General features: G+C 42.7%; 1 protein-coding gene and 1 long non-coding RNA gene across 2 annotated transcripts in view; one reads left to right on the forward strand and one right to left on the reverse strand.

Moving 5' to 3' along the window:
• LOC108647900 overlaps nt 1-1,230 on the reverse strand; it is a 21,809-nt gene extending 20,579 nt beyond the window's left edge. The window contains exon 1 of the long non-coding RNA XR_001924764.2: nt 808-1,230. This is a non-coding gene — a long non-coding RNA (uncharacterized LOC108647900). The remainder of the gene's footprint in view (nt 1-807) is intronic.
• Nucleotides 1-14,383, forward strand: part of ripk1 (receptor interacting serine/threonine kinase 1) — an 18,136-nt gene extending 3,753 nt beyond the window's left edge. Inside the window, 8 exon segments of the mRNA NM_001079035.1 lie at nt 120-257; nt 2,170-2,410; nt 3,086-3,235; nt 3,623-3,699; nt 4,810-4,900; nt 5,469-6,005; nt 12,831-12,983; nt 13,512-14,383. Of these exon segments, the coding sequence (NP_001072503.1) occupies nt 120-257; nt 2,170-2,410; nt 3,086-3,235; nt 3,623-3,699; nt 4,810-4,900; nt 5,469-6,005; nt 12,831-12,983; nt 13,512-13,816 (1,692 nt within the window). The 3' untranslated portion in view covers nt 13,817-14,383.
• Nucleotides 14,384-14,755: the final 372 nt, after the last annotated feature.

Consider the following 14,755-nt stretch of genomic DNA (forward strand, 5'->3'; position numbering starts at 1 on the left):
TGCCAAGCACAACGATGGGGAAGTGATATCACATGCAGTCGTCACTTCCACATGCAGTTGCACATGTAAATGCAATTGAATTATTTGACATATTTTACATCTGTATTCTCTCTTGTTAGGTTGAAGTCCCTCTTTCAGTTAAAACCCGTTTTATATTGGAAATTATTGAAGGAATGAGCTACTTACATGATCAAAAAGTAGTTCATAAGGATTTAAAACCAGAAAATATATTAGTAGATGAAGATTTTCACATCAAGGTAAACTTTCATTTTATTTACAGTGTATCATTTTACATTTATTTATTACAGTCAACTGTCTTCTGCCTGCTTTCAGCTATCATCCCCCAAATCCCACAATTCCCTGCACATGTGATGTCACTAAGGAAAGAAACGTCACTGTGCAATGCATTGTGGGTTATGTAGTTCCTGCATGCTGTGTGTAAGCGGTGTAACAATTTGAAACATAAGTGTGTAAGATTATTAATATAACTGAAGTTCTACAGTATAGTGTGGCAAAGAGATCACTGAACAATAAATGTAAAAAATGATTTTATATTGATTGGAAACAAATATTTACATAAACATAAATCATAAAGTAAATAAAACATATAAAACAAGAGACTACCATATAAACAAAAAGGTCATACAAAACAATACACTACAAATATACACACTAACTTAACTAAACACGCTAAAGTGAAACCCAGAGACCCAGTCACCTAAATAATAATAATATCCCACACCACACCTTATAAACACACTCTATGAAACCTTAACTCTAGAAGAAGATTACACAGTCTAAGTATACCTCTCCTTAAGTGCCTGGTCTGTGATGTCAGGATTTCCTCTGATCTGGTACGGTGGTCACTCCTTTCCTGGCCCTGAGTCTTCTTGTGCCCTACTGAAGCCAACCTATATACAGGAGTGATGGGTGGATTCTAGAACTTTCTAGAAATCTCTCCTGATTGGTCCATTTGAATGATGCTAGTACATACGAGTCATTTACAGGAAGTTACCCGTCCGCCATTTTGGGTATTCCAATCGTCATGTCTGCGTTTCCACAAAGACTGTCCTTCCTGACTGATTATGCATATCACCAGGGATCCATTCAGCTGGCTCCAGTGTCCTTGACCCTTTGTTAATGTTAATTAGAGTTTAGGTGTGACAGCACCTTTCTCAGACCAGTACCTTTGTTTTCCAAATTAGGAAACTCCTATTGTTTGGACCAGACAACCAGGTGCTAAGTTAACTAGACTGTTTCCTCTACTAAAGAAAATGTTTCATTACTGATTAATAAAATATAGCAACCCACAATATGTATCTATATTTTACAAGAATCTTACAAGTGTTTTAGTCCCTCCTCCCCTGCCAGGATTTCAAATGATGCAGAAAGAGAAGAACTGTTTTGCAGCTGAATTTCAGCATATAAAATTTTTATTTGTTCATAGTTTTTAAAGGAACAGATTACAGTGATAGGTATATTAGGGGTTTCTGTGTTATGTAGGGCTCTTCAACAAATTTTGGTTTGGAAGAAGGAGTTCCCCTTTAAGAGTTTTCAGGCTGAACTCTGCCATGTGTGTAGTGACATATGGATGCATTTAATTGGAACAGCAAGAGGAAGCAGAAGTATTAGACAGTCACTTCTCTTTCTCCCCCAGACAAATCCTCTAGGGCTTCAGTTACCTGTACACTATAAAGCCTGTTTGGCCATACATATTTAGCAGCGCTAAAAAAAAAAAGGGGGGGGGAAAGTGAATACTTGTTGGAAAGGCTGTTTTTGACCATTGTGGTTTCAACTAAGAAGACTGTTGTTTAGAAGACTGTATGTGCCATAAGTGCAAATGAATTATCCCATGCCATAATGATTTGAGAAATCACGAATGTCCTTAAGATATAATTAGAAGAAATATATTAAACAAGAAATTATGTAAAACAAAACAAATAGCAGAAATATACTTCAAAGCCACCCTTTACGCTTTTGATTTTAATATATTGTTTCTTGTAGGGTAGGAAAAAGAGTTGAATGGTTTATAAAGTATTTAAGTCTACTTCTACTTTCTCTAGTTGTGTATTATTTCCCATTAGATACTTCCTAATGTAAACCTTTAACAGAGCCAAGCCATTAAAACACAACGCTTCAAAGTCAAACCACTTTATTTTGTCATTTTAGATTGCTGACCTTGGTTTGGCTACCTTTAACAGATGGAGCAAACTGACTAAAGAGCAAAGTAAGCTACAGAGGAAGTACATGCACCAAAGCACAGGTAGCTACAAAAGCAATGCTGGAACTCTGATCTACATGGCGCCAGAACATCTAAGATCTCTGAATGCCAGGCCTACAGAAAAGTCAGATGTGTACAGCTTTGGCATAGTGACATGGGTGATCTTTACTAACAAGGAACCCTATGAAAGTAAGAATATCTGTTCTATTTGTACAGAATATTTAAAAGCAAATGTATATGTGTGCATTGATACACAGAGCTCATATGTTATTGGTAATATGCCAGAATATATTGAGACCTCTTTTGAGGCAAATGGAGCCATTATAAAATGTGTGTGAAAAGTGTGTGCTTTTACCCTGCCTACATTGAAAGAGCTGTCTGAGGCCTAGCCTAGCAGTCCAGTGTTTTAAATACTGAAGTGCAAAGTCATAAACACATGTAACATTTAAGCAGCAAGTAATGTTTGTACAGTATGACCCTCTATCAGTTTATTTTCTTGTTTTATAAGGTCTTCTACCTGCAGTCTTTCTGCTCAACTTTAGTTGCTGGCATTCTGTAACCCCCAAGATCATAGATGTGATATGCCTTTTACTCCCAGCTATATTTATTGGTGGGGTTTGATATCATAAGTCCCATCTAGTTTAATTTGTGACACTCTAGTTAAAAAAAAAAAAAAAAGAATTTAACATTTAAAAAAAAACAAACCAAAAAAAACATAGCGCTACTGATGTATGTTGTAACATTCACTGTTGCTGAACTGAGTGACACCGCAGTACTAAACTAAACTATAAAACATTTAGCTGCCCTTTTTACAATTTAGCAGTTGCCTTATATACCCTAATTGTTTTTGTCTACTTGTCCTAGATGCTCTTAACGATGAGCAAATATCTTATTGTGTCAAAAAAAGTGAGAGGCCATGTCTGGAGGAGCTGCCAGAAGAGTGTCCGCCCGAAGCATTGGATCTGATGCAGCAATGTTGGGATGATAATCCAGACAAAAGGCCTTTGTTTAAAGGTAAAACTATTTTTTTATTAAAAATAAAAGAAATATCTGTGCCAACAAATTCCACAGCTCTGTAGGTAAAGAGTGCCCAAGTAGTTTAAGTGCATGTTTGTACTGAACCTGAAATATTTTAGCTTTGGGATTTATATTAGCTGGTAATCAGTGGCATAATGTTATTTGACCTGTTTCAGCTGTCAGTGCCACCCGCCTGCCAGTGTCCTCAGCCAACTAACCCTCTTTGCTGCTCCTGCTTGCTTGTGGCTTACCAGAAGGAGAAGGTTGAAACATACAGTAAACCCCACACCCCCTACATTTGCTTACTCTGTATTAGAAATCTTCACCTGGAGCACGTTTTTCAAATCATTTTTTGAAATGTGTAGGTTTTTTTTTCCATTTCAGAATGCGATTGCCAGTTCAGGCCATTTTACACACTCAAACAAATGATGCATGTTGAAAAAGACGTGGATAAAATGAAAGTAAGTATCTTTCTACTAATTCCTCTAAGGAACTCAAAAACATGGGTATAAACTATAGCAACAGGTAAAGATGTGCTCACCAGTAAACATTTTTAAAGGAGAAAAAAGGTTGAATCAGTGGTGGGTATCAAAATGTTATGCACCACCCAGTGATTGTATTCACTTACCTGATACCCCCGGGCTGGTGCTCCTGTTAGCAAAAAAAATGCATCAGCCCAGGGTACATGCAGACCTGCAATCCTCTTCCATCTTCTTTCTTTGCGCCGGCTGTGCAAGCGCAGTAGAGTGAAAAGCCGCACTTTAATAGAGGGTTTGCAGCGAAAGGAGAAGAAAGGAAGAGGATTGCTCACCTGCATGTAACATGGGCTGGTGTGATTTCCTGCTAATAGGAGCACCAGCCTGGGGTATCAGGTAAGTGATCTTAATCCCTGGGAGTTGACAAACATTTTGGCACCCCTCCAGTGATTCCACTTTTCCTTCTCCCTTAAAACCATTAGGTGGTGGTGCAATGAGAGTGCAACCACAGATAAATACAAAGACAAGAGCTCCTTATCATACCCATTATCAATACATTCAGGATATTAAGACATTTTGTGCATAAAGCCCTAGCTGGGCAACTACCGACACATTCATCCTTGGCATGGCCAGTCCCACATTCCTTTCATCTGATTCATTCAGCTGATTCAGCTTATTATACACTTTCCACAAATTTTACCTGGAACCTACTTTCCAAAGCTAAAACTACCAAGTGGTTGCCATCTTATTGGGCAACATAGGGTGTTGGGTGATTCAACATGGAGTTATACACTGTATGCTGAGTATGCTAGGTAAGTGCCTACATCAATCAAGAGCACTTCAGGAAAAGGGCCACTACAGATTAAAAATATATTTTTGGAGCTGCAGAACATCACTGTCATATCGCTATTGTACTTCTGGGCAGGTATTGTAAGCCCTTTAAGTTTAATTTGCCCTTTGACTAAAATGCAGGTGTTGCAGACTTGGGGGCGACAACCTTTGTTAGTCTCCGTATTGTGTAATAATTATGTAAAATAATACCTTTATACATAGGGATATATATGGGCTTAATTCTTGTTATTTGACTATTTATAGAGTGAGTTTGAAAGGCCAAATGTGATTGTGGAACGCATGGCTTCATTACAACTGGACTGTGTGGCAGAGCCTCCAAGCCTTCAGCCAAGAGGTAATGAACATATACCATCTACTCTGCACGAATACATAAACATCTTGCCTTATACTGCAGCCATTGCTAAGCACCCTAGTAAAAACTCTTCTATCACTCTATATGTTAACTCGGAAGTTTCACTCACATTAGAAAACTCAGCTTGAAGTCACCTCCGCTTTCCATAGTGGTTGATGCATAGCTTCTTTGAAAAGCAGAGGGACTTCACATTTAAAATGTATAAGTAGTAGTTTTGACTCATTTGTTTAATGGGGTTCTCGTTGTTTAGTCTTGGGACTAAACACATTATAGATCACATTTTAGGTCATGTACTGATATATAGAAGGTTTCACAAATTTTCACGCACCAATGCAGAGCCATGATTATCCTAGGGGCTGCTGTTATTATTTGAGTATTATTTCCTATAATTATAGATTGCTGACATATTCCACAGACACATAACATAGATGTTGCTCATGATTCATGAGTTCCTACCTCAGTGGAGATTGCAGTCTAAGCTTCCTATCAAGAAAACATTGAGATGATTGTATTCTGTCTGGTAATATCTAATATTGTGTACTGTTTGTAGATCAGCCACTGTCTCTGCACAGTTCCCAAGGATTTATAACCACAAACCAAGTTGATGAATCCCTTTTTGGTCCTGCTCTTAATGAGCCAATAGAATCTGAGGACCCAAGACAAGATGAAACCTTGGAGAGGAAACTGCAAAACGAAATAAATTACCACCAAAATGGAAGTCGACTTGATAACATAGGAAGCCAATCTTACACTCCCAAGAGTAGTTTAGAAGAAAGAAGTAAAAAAGTATTTAATGAAGCTTCAGGGATGAATCACATTCCAGCAGCTAGTGGATTTACCAATAGTCCCATTGCAGGCAACTTTGAGACTCCCTTTTACCCGGCCTCTCATTTCAACAACTGGCAAGACATTTACCAGAGACCTGATCAAAACAGAGGATATGTTCCTGTTGGATCTTATGGACAGACATCCCTCTCTCAAAACTCAAATACTGACTGGAAAGAGAAAAATCCAACACCTGAAACAGGAGCACAAAGTTCTCATCCAAGGAGCCAACTGTTTGCAAGAGATGACAGGACAGGAGTAGGTGAGTAGCTGCTTGTGGCCATACACACATGACAGGACCTTTGTACATCAAATAAATTAAAGAACTGACATTTTATGCCATTGCTTTCCAAATCTATCTCATTATTAACAGACTGTATTGTATTTCTTCTGCAGCAGACATCTCTTGCAGACATCTGTGGGACACAGGGACCATGGGGTATAGTATCAACCAGCAGGAGGCAAGACACTAGATAGGAAGAAGTGTAGTAGCCCCTCCTCCCTGCAACTATACCCCCTCACACTTCCTGTACCTGCCAGTTTTTTTTTTTCTAGTGTCCTTTCAGGAGACAGGATCTCTTCAGCTCTGATCTATCTGCAGCCTGACTAAGTCAGGAACCAGGGTCTGTCCTGGGGGGGGGTGTCTCACCCAAGAGTGTAGTAACCTCCTTGTGTAGACATTTTGGTTAAGGGCATTCTTACTGTTTTGCCATTGCTTGATGATGATATTCCTATTCCTGTTTTGTGCTTCCAGTTAAGCTGAGAGCCAGCATGGAGCAGGCCAGATCTACCTGCCATGTTCTAATAAATATACCAAAAGTTCCAGTGTGTATCTGTACCTGAACTAACACAGCAGAAGTATTAACCCACTGCTAGCCAGCAGTTTATTACAAAGAGTCCCCCCCCTATTAGGCTCCCCCCTACGTGGGACCATGGAGAACTGAGGTCACTAAGCTTCTTGTTTAGAGCTGACCGCACAGAAATTCCCTGCCCCCCTTTACCAGGGCAAAAGTTGTCCAGTTCCTCCCATGCCTACCTCAGGTCAGTGCCACTGCCTTGTACTCAGCACAACCTTTCCCTACAATAGCTGGCCTTGCCCTCAGCCCTTACCTGCCAGCCTTGACCTTTTCCCTCCCTCCTGGCTGCTCCATTCAGTTAAAATATCGGATGCGTTCCATACATTCGCGTGCACGATGACGTCATCACGTGCCATTTTCCTTCACTTGCGCCTGTTTTTAGCGCCACTTTTCACCGATCTCCATCCTGATCAGTCGCATACACGCGGGTTTCATCCAGTTCAGCTCCCAGCACAGCACCACTCTCCATCCTGATTGCGCCTCCTGCCTGAGCACTGCACAGACCTTATGGACGGTATCTGCAGCAGGAGGGGGGGTGCTAGAAGGGAATAGACATTAGGCAGTGGGCGAGTAAGGCAGACAGTGGGCAATAACCTTTATTAAACTGAGCCCATTCCTCAGGCCCCAGACCCACCTACCCCATGCCAGTCAGAGGATCAAGGGGTAGTTTCCACCCCTCCATCAGGGCAGCATCCTACAGCGCTCACATCTTCCTCCAGCCAGGATACACCTCCCTGGGCGGTTCAACTCTCCACGGGCATTCCAAAATTAGCTGATTGCCTAGGCAAACTTCTAGACAAGCTGGACCATGAGGTCCCTGACCGCTCCAAGCCTAGAAAGCGCCATGCACTTCCTCCCCCAGAGGAGCTCATTGACTCTGATTCCCTACAGGCCTCTGCTACTTGGGATAGGCAATCCCTAAGTGAGGGTGAGCTCTCATCCGAGGACCGAGGGAGCAACCAGATCCCCTTCGGAGGCTACCGAGGCCCTTACTGCCTCATGTCATGTAACTTCCTGCCTGGATCTCAAGATTCCATATTCCTCCCAGGCACCCACACAATCACTATTCAGACGCCAGAAAAAGACTCTGTTTTTCCTTTCCACGAGCAACTTGATACCATCATTCAAGCTGATTTTCAAGCCAACCGTTGCTTCCAACGCTCCTATCCTTTTCCTCAAGAGGTACTGGAGAAGTGGTCCACACCACCATCAGTGGACCCTCCAGTTTCACGTCTCTCCAAAAATACAGCACTGCCAGTCCCTGACTCCTCTCGCATTCCTATCGATCCCTCCGGGCAGATTTTTCATGTCACGCCTGCCCCCAGATGGACACAAACAAGCCGCCTTCATCTCCATTATTCAGGACCTCCTGGACGAAGTGGTAATTGCCCCAGTAGCCCCCGGAGAAAGATTCCAGGGCTTTTACTCCAACCTTTTCATTGTGTCAAAAAGAGATGGCGCCTTTCGCCTGGTCCTAGACCTAAAGCAGCTCAATACCTTTGTACGCTTCTCCAGGTTCAAGATGGAGTGCCTCAGATCGGTGATTGTGGCCATGAATCCCAATGAATTCCTAGTGGCCTTGGACCTAAAGGACGCATACCTTCATGTGCCCATTTTCCCTCGCCACTGGAAGTATTTACATTTTGTTGTCAAAAACCAACTCCAGTTCACTGCACTCCCATTCGGGCTCACCTCGGCACCCCGAATTTTCACCAAGATCATGGCAGCAGCTGCAGCGTATCTGAGGTCCCTGGGGGTATCCATTACCCCATACCTGGACTACCTACTGCTAAAGGCTCCCTCCCTCGAAGAAGCCTCATCACAGTTATCGGTGGTCACCAGCACTCTGAGATGGAAAATTAACACCGCCAAGTCTCGACTTGTACCTGCACATCATATGCCATTCCTAGGAATGATTTTCGACACAACACAGCAGAGAGTCTTCCTTCCTCCGGAAAAGATTGCAAAGATCCAACACCTCACGCGTACTCTTCTTCAGATGCCGCAGCCTTCCATCCGTTTTGCTATGCAAGTTCTTGGCTCAATTGTATCGGCAATAGAGGCGGTCCCATTTGCCCAATTCCACCTTCGGGACCTCCAGTGGAACATACTGGACCAGTGGAAGTGCAAAAGCTTCCTTCAGAGATTCCATCTGCTTCCCAGGACAAGGGTCTCCATATCCTGGTGGCTCAGCACCCCCCACATGTCCAGGGGGTGTCCCCTCCAGAAACCACAATGGATTATTCTGACTACGGACACCAGCCTCAAGGGTTGGGGAGCAGTTCTGCATCAGTCAGTAGCCCAGGGCATCTGCTCAGCCTCGGAGACAAGCCTTCCAATCAACATCCTGGAGATCAGGGCGGTGCGACTGGCCCTAATTCACTGGCAGGACCAGCTCCCGGGGAAGGTCAAAGTCCAGTCCGACAACGCCACCACGGTGTCCTATCTAAATCAGCAGGGAGGAAAGCCCTCAAGGAAGTCTCCAAGATTCTAACTTGGGCAGTGGCAAGAGAAGTAAGAATATCAGCAGTCTACATTCCCGGCCTAGAGAATGGGCAGGCAGACTACCAAAGGAGGCAGCAGCTCGATCCAGGGGAATGGGCACTATGTCCCAAGACATTGTGGACCGATGGGGCATACCAGATGTAGATCTAATGGCCTCTAGCCAGAAAGGTCCCACACTTCATGGCCAGGTGTCGAGATCCTCTAGCACTTGCAGCAGATGCTCTAACAGCCACATGGAACTTCAACCTAGCCTATATCTTCCCCCTTCTGCCTCTCCTGCCCAGAGTCATCAGAAAGATCAAGACCGGGAGTTGCAAGGTGATCCTAGTGGCCCCCAACTGGCCCAAGAGGTCTTGGTACACCGACCTAGTCACCCTCAGCAGGGCAACCCTATGGCATCTCCCACTACGTCCAGATCTCCTTACTCAGGGTCCCATCCGGCATCCCAACCCGGGGCTCCAGAAATTAAATGGCTTGGCTATTGAGTCCCTAGTACTCAGGCACAAGGGCTTTTCACCACAGGTAATCTGCACCATGATGGCAGCCCGGAAGACGGTATCTTCCAGGACCTATCACCGAGTATGGAAGATTTACAAGCACTGGTGTGACAAGATGGACCTACCCTTCCAAGAATTCTTGGTTCCCAGACTTCTCTCCTTTCTACAAGAGGGACGAGGTTCTTTCCCTGGGCTCCCTCAAGTCTCAGATTTCGGCCCTGTCAGTCCTGTTCCAACAACGTCTGGCCACCCTGCCTGATGTACTCACCTTTCTGCAAGTAATATCACATCTTCACCAACCCTTCCGGGATCCCTGTCCTCCGTGGGATCTTAACCTAATCCTAGCAGCACTACAGGGCCCACCCTTTGAACCTCTAGCATCCATTCCTCTAATCTGGTTTACCATTTTCCTGTTCGCAATTGCTTCAGCTCGCAGGATATCCGAGATGGGTGCTCTATCTCACCAACATCCATATCTGATTTTCCATCTAGACCGAGCAGTTATTCGAACTCTTCAAACATTTGTGCCTAAAGTGGTCTCCTCCTTCCACATCAACCAGGAGATTACCATTCTTTCTGCCCAAGACCGGCCAAGGAACAGGCTCTCCACTCCCTGGTCCCAGTCAGGGCCCTAAATTTCTACCTACATCGAACCAAGTAAATCTGTTCCTCGAATTCCCTGTTCATCATACCCTCGGGCCCCCAGAAGGGCTGTCAAGCCTTTAAGCCTACCATAGCAAGCTGGATAAGAGAAGCCATCCACAGAGCATACATTGCTCAAGGAAGGACTCCGCCCCTGCGCATCAAGGCTCATTCCACCAGGGGCATAGGCACCTCCTGGGCCTTCAGGAACAAGACCTCAGCTGAACAAATCTGTAGGGCCGCCACTTGGTCCTCCATTCATTCCTTTGCTAAGTTCTACAATTTTGAGGTTTTTGCAGCATCTGACACACACTTTGGCAGAAAAGTGCTGCTTTCTGCAGTGGCCGAAAAGCATGCACTCGCTTTTCCTACCCCATCTCTAACAGGAAAGCTTTGGTATGTCCCCATGGTCCCTGTGTCCCACAGATGTCTGCAAGAGAAAAGGAAATTTTGTGATACTCACCGTTAAATCCTTTTCTCTCAGGACATCTGTGGGACACAGGGCTTCCCACCAAGAAGCGGGTTTTCGGAATTCCTTTCTGCCATATGTAAATAGTTCACCGTTATCTTGTTGACAAAACTGGCAGGTACAGGAAGTGTGAGGGGGTATAGCTGCAGGGAGGAGGGGCTACTACTCTTCTTCCTATCTAGTGTCCTGTCTCCTGCTGGTAGATACTATACCCCATGGTCCCTGTGTCCCACAAATGTCCTGAGAGAAAAGGATTTAACGGTATCACAAAATTTCCTTTTTGCTGTCTTCATTTATTGAACTGTTACATATTATATAGAACCTCAGTGGAGCTTACAATGTAATTTTCCTACAACAGGCACATAGGCAGTTACATGAGAAGCCAACAAACCTGCAATTTTGTTTTAAGGGAAGAAAACCTATTTAAATATGATAAACAAAAAAACTGCCTTGATTGGCGTGATGCCAAATTTAGACATTGTATTATTTCCAGCAGGATCATCCACTTTATGGAGAGTGTTGTATGGAACTGATTTAATTCCATGAGCATAGCAGTCAAGATTCCAGTTAGCAAGGTGCAAAACATGCAGGGAAGGGTCTTGGCATTCTTGTTACAATTTCCCACGGCTGAAACACGACATTGCTTGAAACAGATATTAGTTCTTTGTTATAAATGTGTTAATATTATATAGTTACACTATATAGTGAAGTGAAGCCCCACCCAAACTTCCTGTTCAGTTCTCTCTTCGACAAGATTGTCGGAGTGGAGAGCCTTCTGCGCATGCCTGGAGGCAGCAGGAGCCAGTCTGTGCATTAGCAGGGTTTTTTTTTTTTTTTTTTTGGATGAGAGACCTGAACAGGAAGTGGGGGCTTCACTCTGCATAAGGAGCAAAGAAAAACTATCACCTTCTGACTGAGGAACCAGGTCAGAGAGAATGCTGGGACAAAGGTAGGTAATTCTGGAGGCTGTTTAGAGTAATTTTACTCATAGAAAAAAAAAAAGGTTTACTTATTCTTTAAGGAGGATAATGCATTTTGGTTATGTTAAAAGAGAACAAAATCTTCCCTCCCACCCCAGATCTGGCTAATGGTGGTGCGGGGAGGCTATTGGAGGGAACCTTAGGTGGGAGGGAGGCTTGTTTTCCTGTACAAACAGCCTTGCTGGTATTCATTTCAGGGGTTACATTCTTTTGTAGGGGTGTAGATGTTACTACTCAATTCTCCTTTTGTTTGTAGTGTTTTGTCCCTTACCTTAACAAAGGGGGTGCTTAGTGAATCCTAGTCTCCTCTCATGGTTTTGGATAGAATTTATATAAAAAGAAAACACTTTTTTAAGTATTGCCATGGTGCAGGGATTCTACAAGAGAAGTCATGTTTTACTTTGTCCAACGTAATTTGCAGACTACTACTCATCAGCCATGAAACTCCCCTCTGCAGGGCCACATTATACATGGCATATGAGATAGCCAGGGCTAGTGTATATATTCCCCAAGCAGTGTGTGTTGCCTGGTAACAGGTTCTGTACAATTAAGATAAAGAAGCCACTTTAGTAAAAGATCCTGTAAACAAGAGAATGCAGAGCAGGAAATGCCAATTGTATCATTTCGGATATTATATTGCTTTTGCATGCATTTCCACATTAGAAGTGTCATCCAGTGGCTGGTATTTAACTGGCTTGGCAGGCAGGGTTGGACTGGCGGGACACAGGGGAAAAAAAACCTTGTAGGCCCCGCCCGAAACTACGGAAAAGTATAATGTACATATGGGGGAGGGGGATCAGTGGGTTTCAACATCCGCTCATGACTGGGAGGGGGGCCCTGAGATGGCAGCTCCGGTAGGCCCAGGACACCAAAGTCCAACAGGTAAATCTAATGCCAGATGCCAATATAATTAATAGGGAACCAAGATTAAAAATATAGGGAGGGAAGAAAAGGTGTCAGAGCGGTAATGTTGAATGTACAGGGTCATAACTAAGGCAGAGATGTAGTTTACTATAAATTGCACCTAAAGGTTAAGAGAAGTAAATAATCATTCAGATGGTGTCATGTTAAACAGAAAACCCCAAAAACTTGATCACTGAAAGCTACTAATTTCTTGTTTTGTTTTTTTTTGTTTAGTGGATAATGGCCTAAATGTCAGCATTTCCAACAGTAATTCAATTCAGATTGGGAACCATAACACACTGAGTGTCATCAGCAATAGGCCTAAACCAAGACCTGAATATATCACCAGAACCAGCAACTCAAGTGTGGAAGATCTTGCTGCTTTTGGTATGTTTTAGTGTAAAGACTTCTCTTTGGGACATTTTTCTGCAGTTATTGTAAATGCGACTGCATCGCATGGCACAGAGTAGGAAGCAGGTATGATGGTGAGCATTTATGTACCATACTTGCCACAGAGCATCAGGCTTTTCCTACGGGGCACAAAGACACATAATGGCAAAATGTATGTATTTATTGTGTAAATGCTAGTTTACAAAGTCTCTGAAGATCTGCATTTATGGACAGAAGGATCTGCTCATTAGTCAAGGTCAGAAAACATACATGTTTTACTGATTTGACCACTGAAGCAATAAACCAAATTAGGTTTATCCACCCACAAGCAACAATCTGATCATACTGTGGCCTACAGAGACCCATCTGTAGAAGACTTAATCAACATGCCACAGCATTGCTTTTCCAATAGGATTTTCTAACCTGCCTGATATCAAAAAAAGGCCCCATACATGGCCCAATATGTCAGCAGCTTTTATCAGCCAAGTGAGGATATATAACATTCTCTCCTTCTTCATTTTACAGAGTGCCAAACTATAGTAAATGACAATCACCTGCAACTACTTAGAGAAAATTTGTCAAAAAAATGGAAACTGTTTGCTCGCCATCTTGGATTCCGTGAACCAGAAATTGATGAAATTGACCATGACTATGAAAGGGATGGCCTGCAAGAAAAAGTCCACCAAACACTGCATAAGTGGAAAATGAGAGAGGGCTCCAAAAATGCTACCGTGGGAAAAGTGGCCAAAGCGCTCTTTTTGTTGGGGGAAAGTGAGCTTATGCATGCCTTAATGAAAATGGAGGAGTGTTGGAATTCAAGTCCAGATTAGGGTTTTTGACTTTAAGTGATAGATACCAAATTTCTAGCTCCAAGTCACTGCCATCTATGCAAAACAGTACCAACTGTGGGACCAGAAAGCTCGGCTGTTTCCTGTGCCACAATGTTCTGTTTGCTTCGTACTTCCATTATTGTGGCATAAAAATAACTCCCAGCTCAATGTACTAAACATCCTATCAACAGACAGGGACTTTTTAAAAATTTCATTTAGAATTAATTCATTTAGAATTAATTCAGGGACAAATTAAAAGACCATGGAATGCCAAACTGCCCCTCCAGCTCCCCCCATCCAAAGCAGAACCTCCTTTAGTGGTACAATCAATGCTTTGAATGGAATATGAATTTTACTGTAACCTTTCCGTACGTACAAGGTATTGGTACATAAAAACATCTTTCTAAATAAAAAAGGTTGTCAAAATACCTCACCTACCATACTGATCATTGGAAGTGCCAAGCAGAACCTTTTTATCTGTAACTTTTAAATACAATCTTTTACATACTGTAATAAATAAACTGCTAAACATGTATTTTAATAAAACAATTTAGATTTTGTATATGATAAAGTTTTCTGTTTGGAGTCACTCTTGTGGATAAGCCACTGTCATAGGATCACTTTTATGCAACATATTGGAAGGAAAAAAGTTAGGTATAAACTTGAATTAAGGTAATTCATCATTTAAGACATCGTTACATTTTAGCTCACAAAGGTGTTAATATTTTTGGTGTCAGTTGTCCAATAACATTATTAAAAGGGTTGTTACAGATCAGCTTATTACCAGGCATGTTGCAGAAGATATTGAAATTGAGGAGGTCTACTTGTCAGACCTTATGGGAACTTGAAGGAATCCCAGAACGGCATTGTATTCATTATCAAGAGATACCTGACGGACAAGAAATCCAGAGAATTCAGCTATTTTCCCCACAGTCTCAA

Source organism: Xenopus tropicalis, chromosome 6 (genome assembly GCF_000004195.4).
Source record: "Xenopus tropicalis strain Nigerian chromosome 6, UCB_Xtro_10.0, whole genome shotgun sequence".
NCBI classification, from domain to species: Eukaryota; Metazoa; Chordata; class Amphibia; order Anura; family Pipidae; genus Xenopus; species Xenopus tropicalis.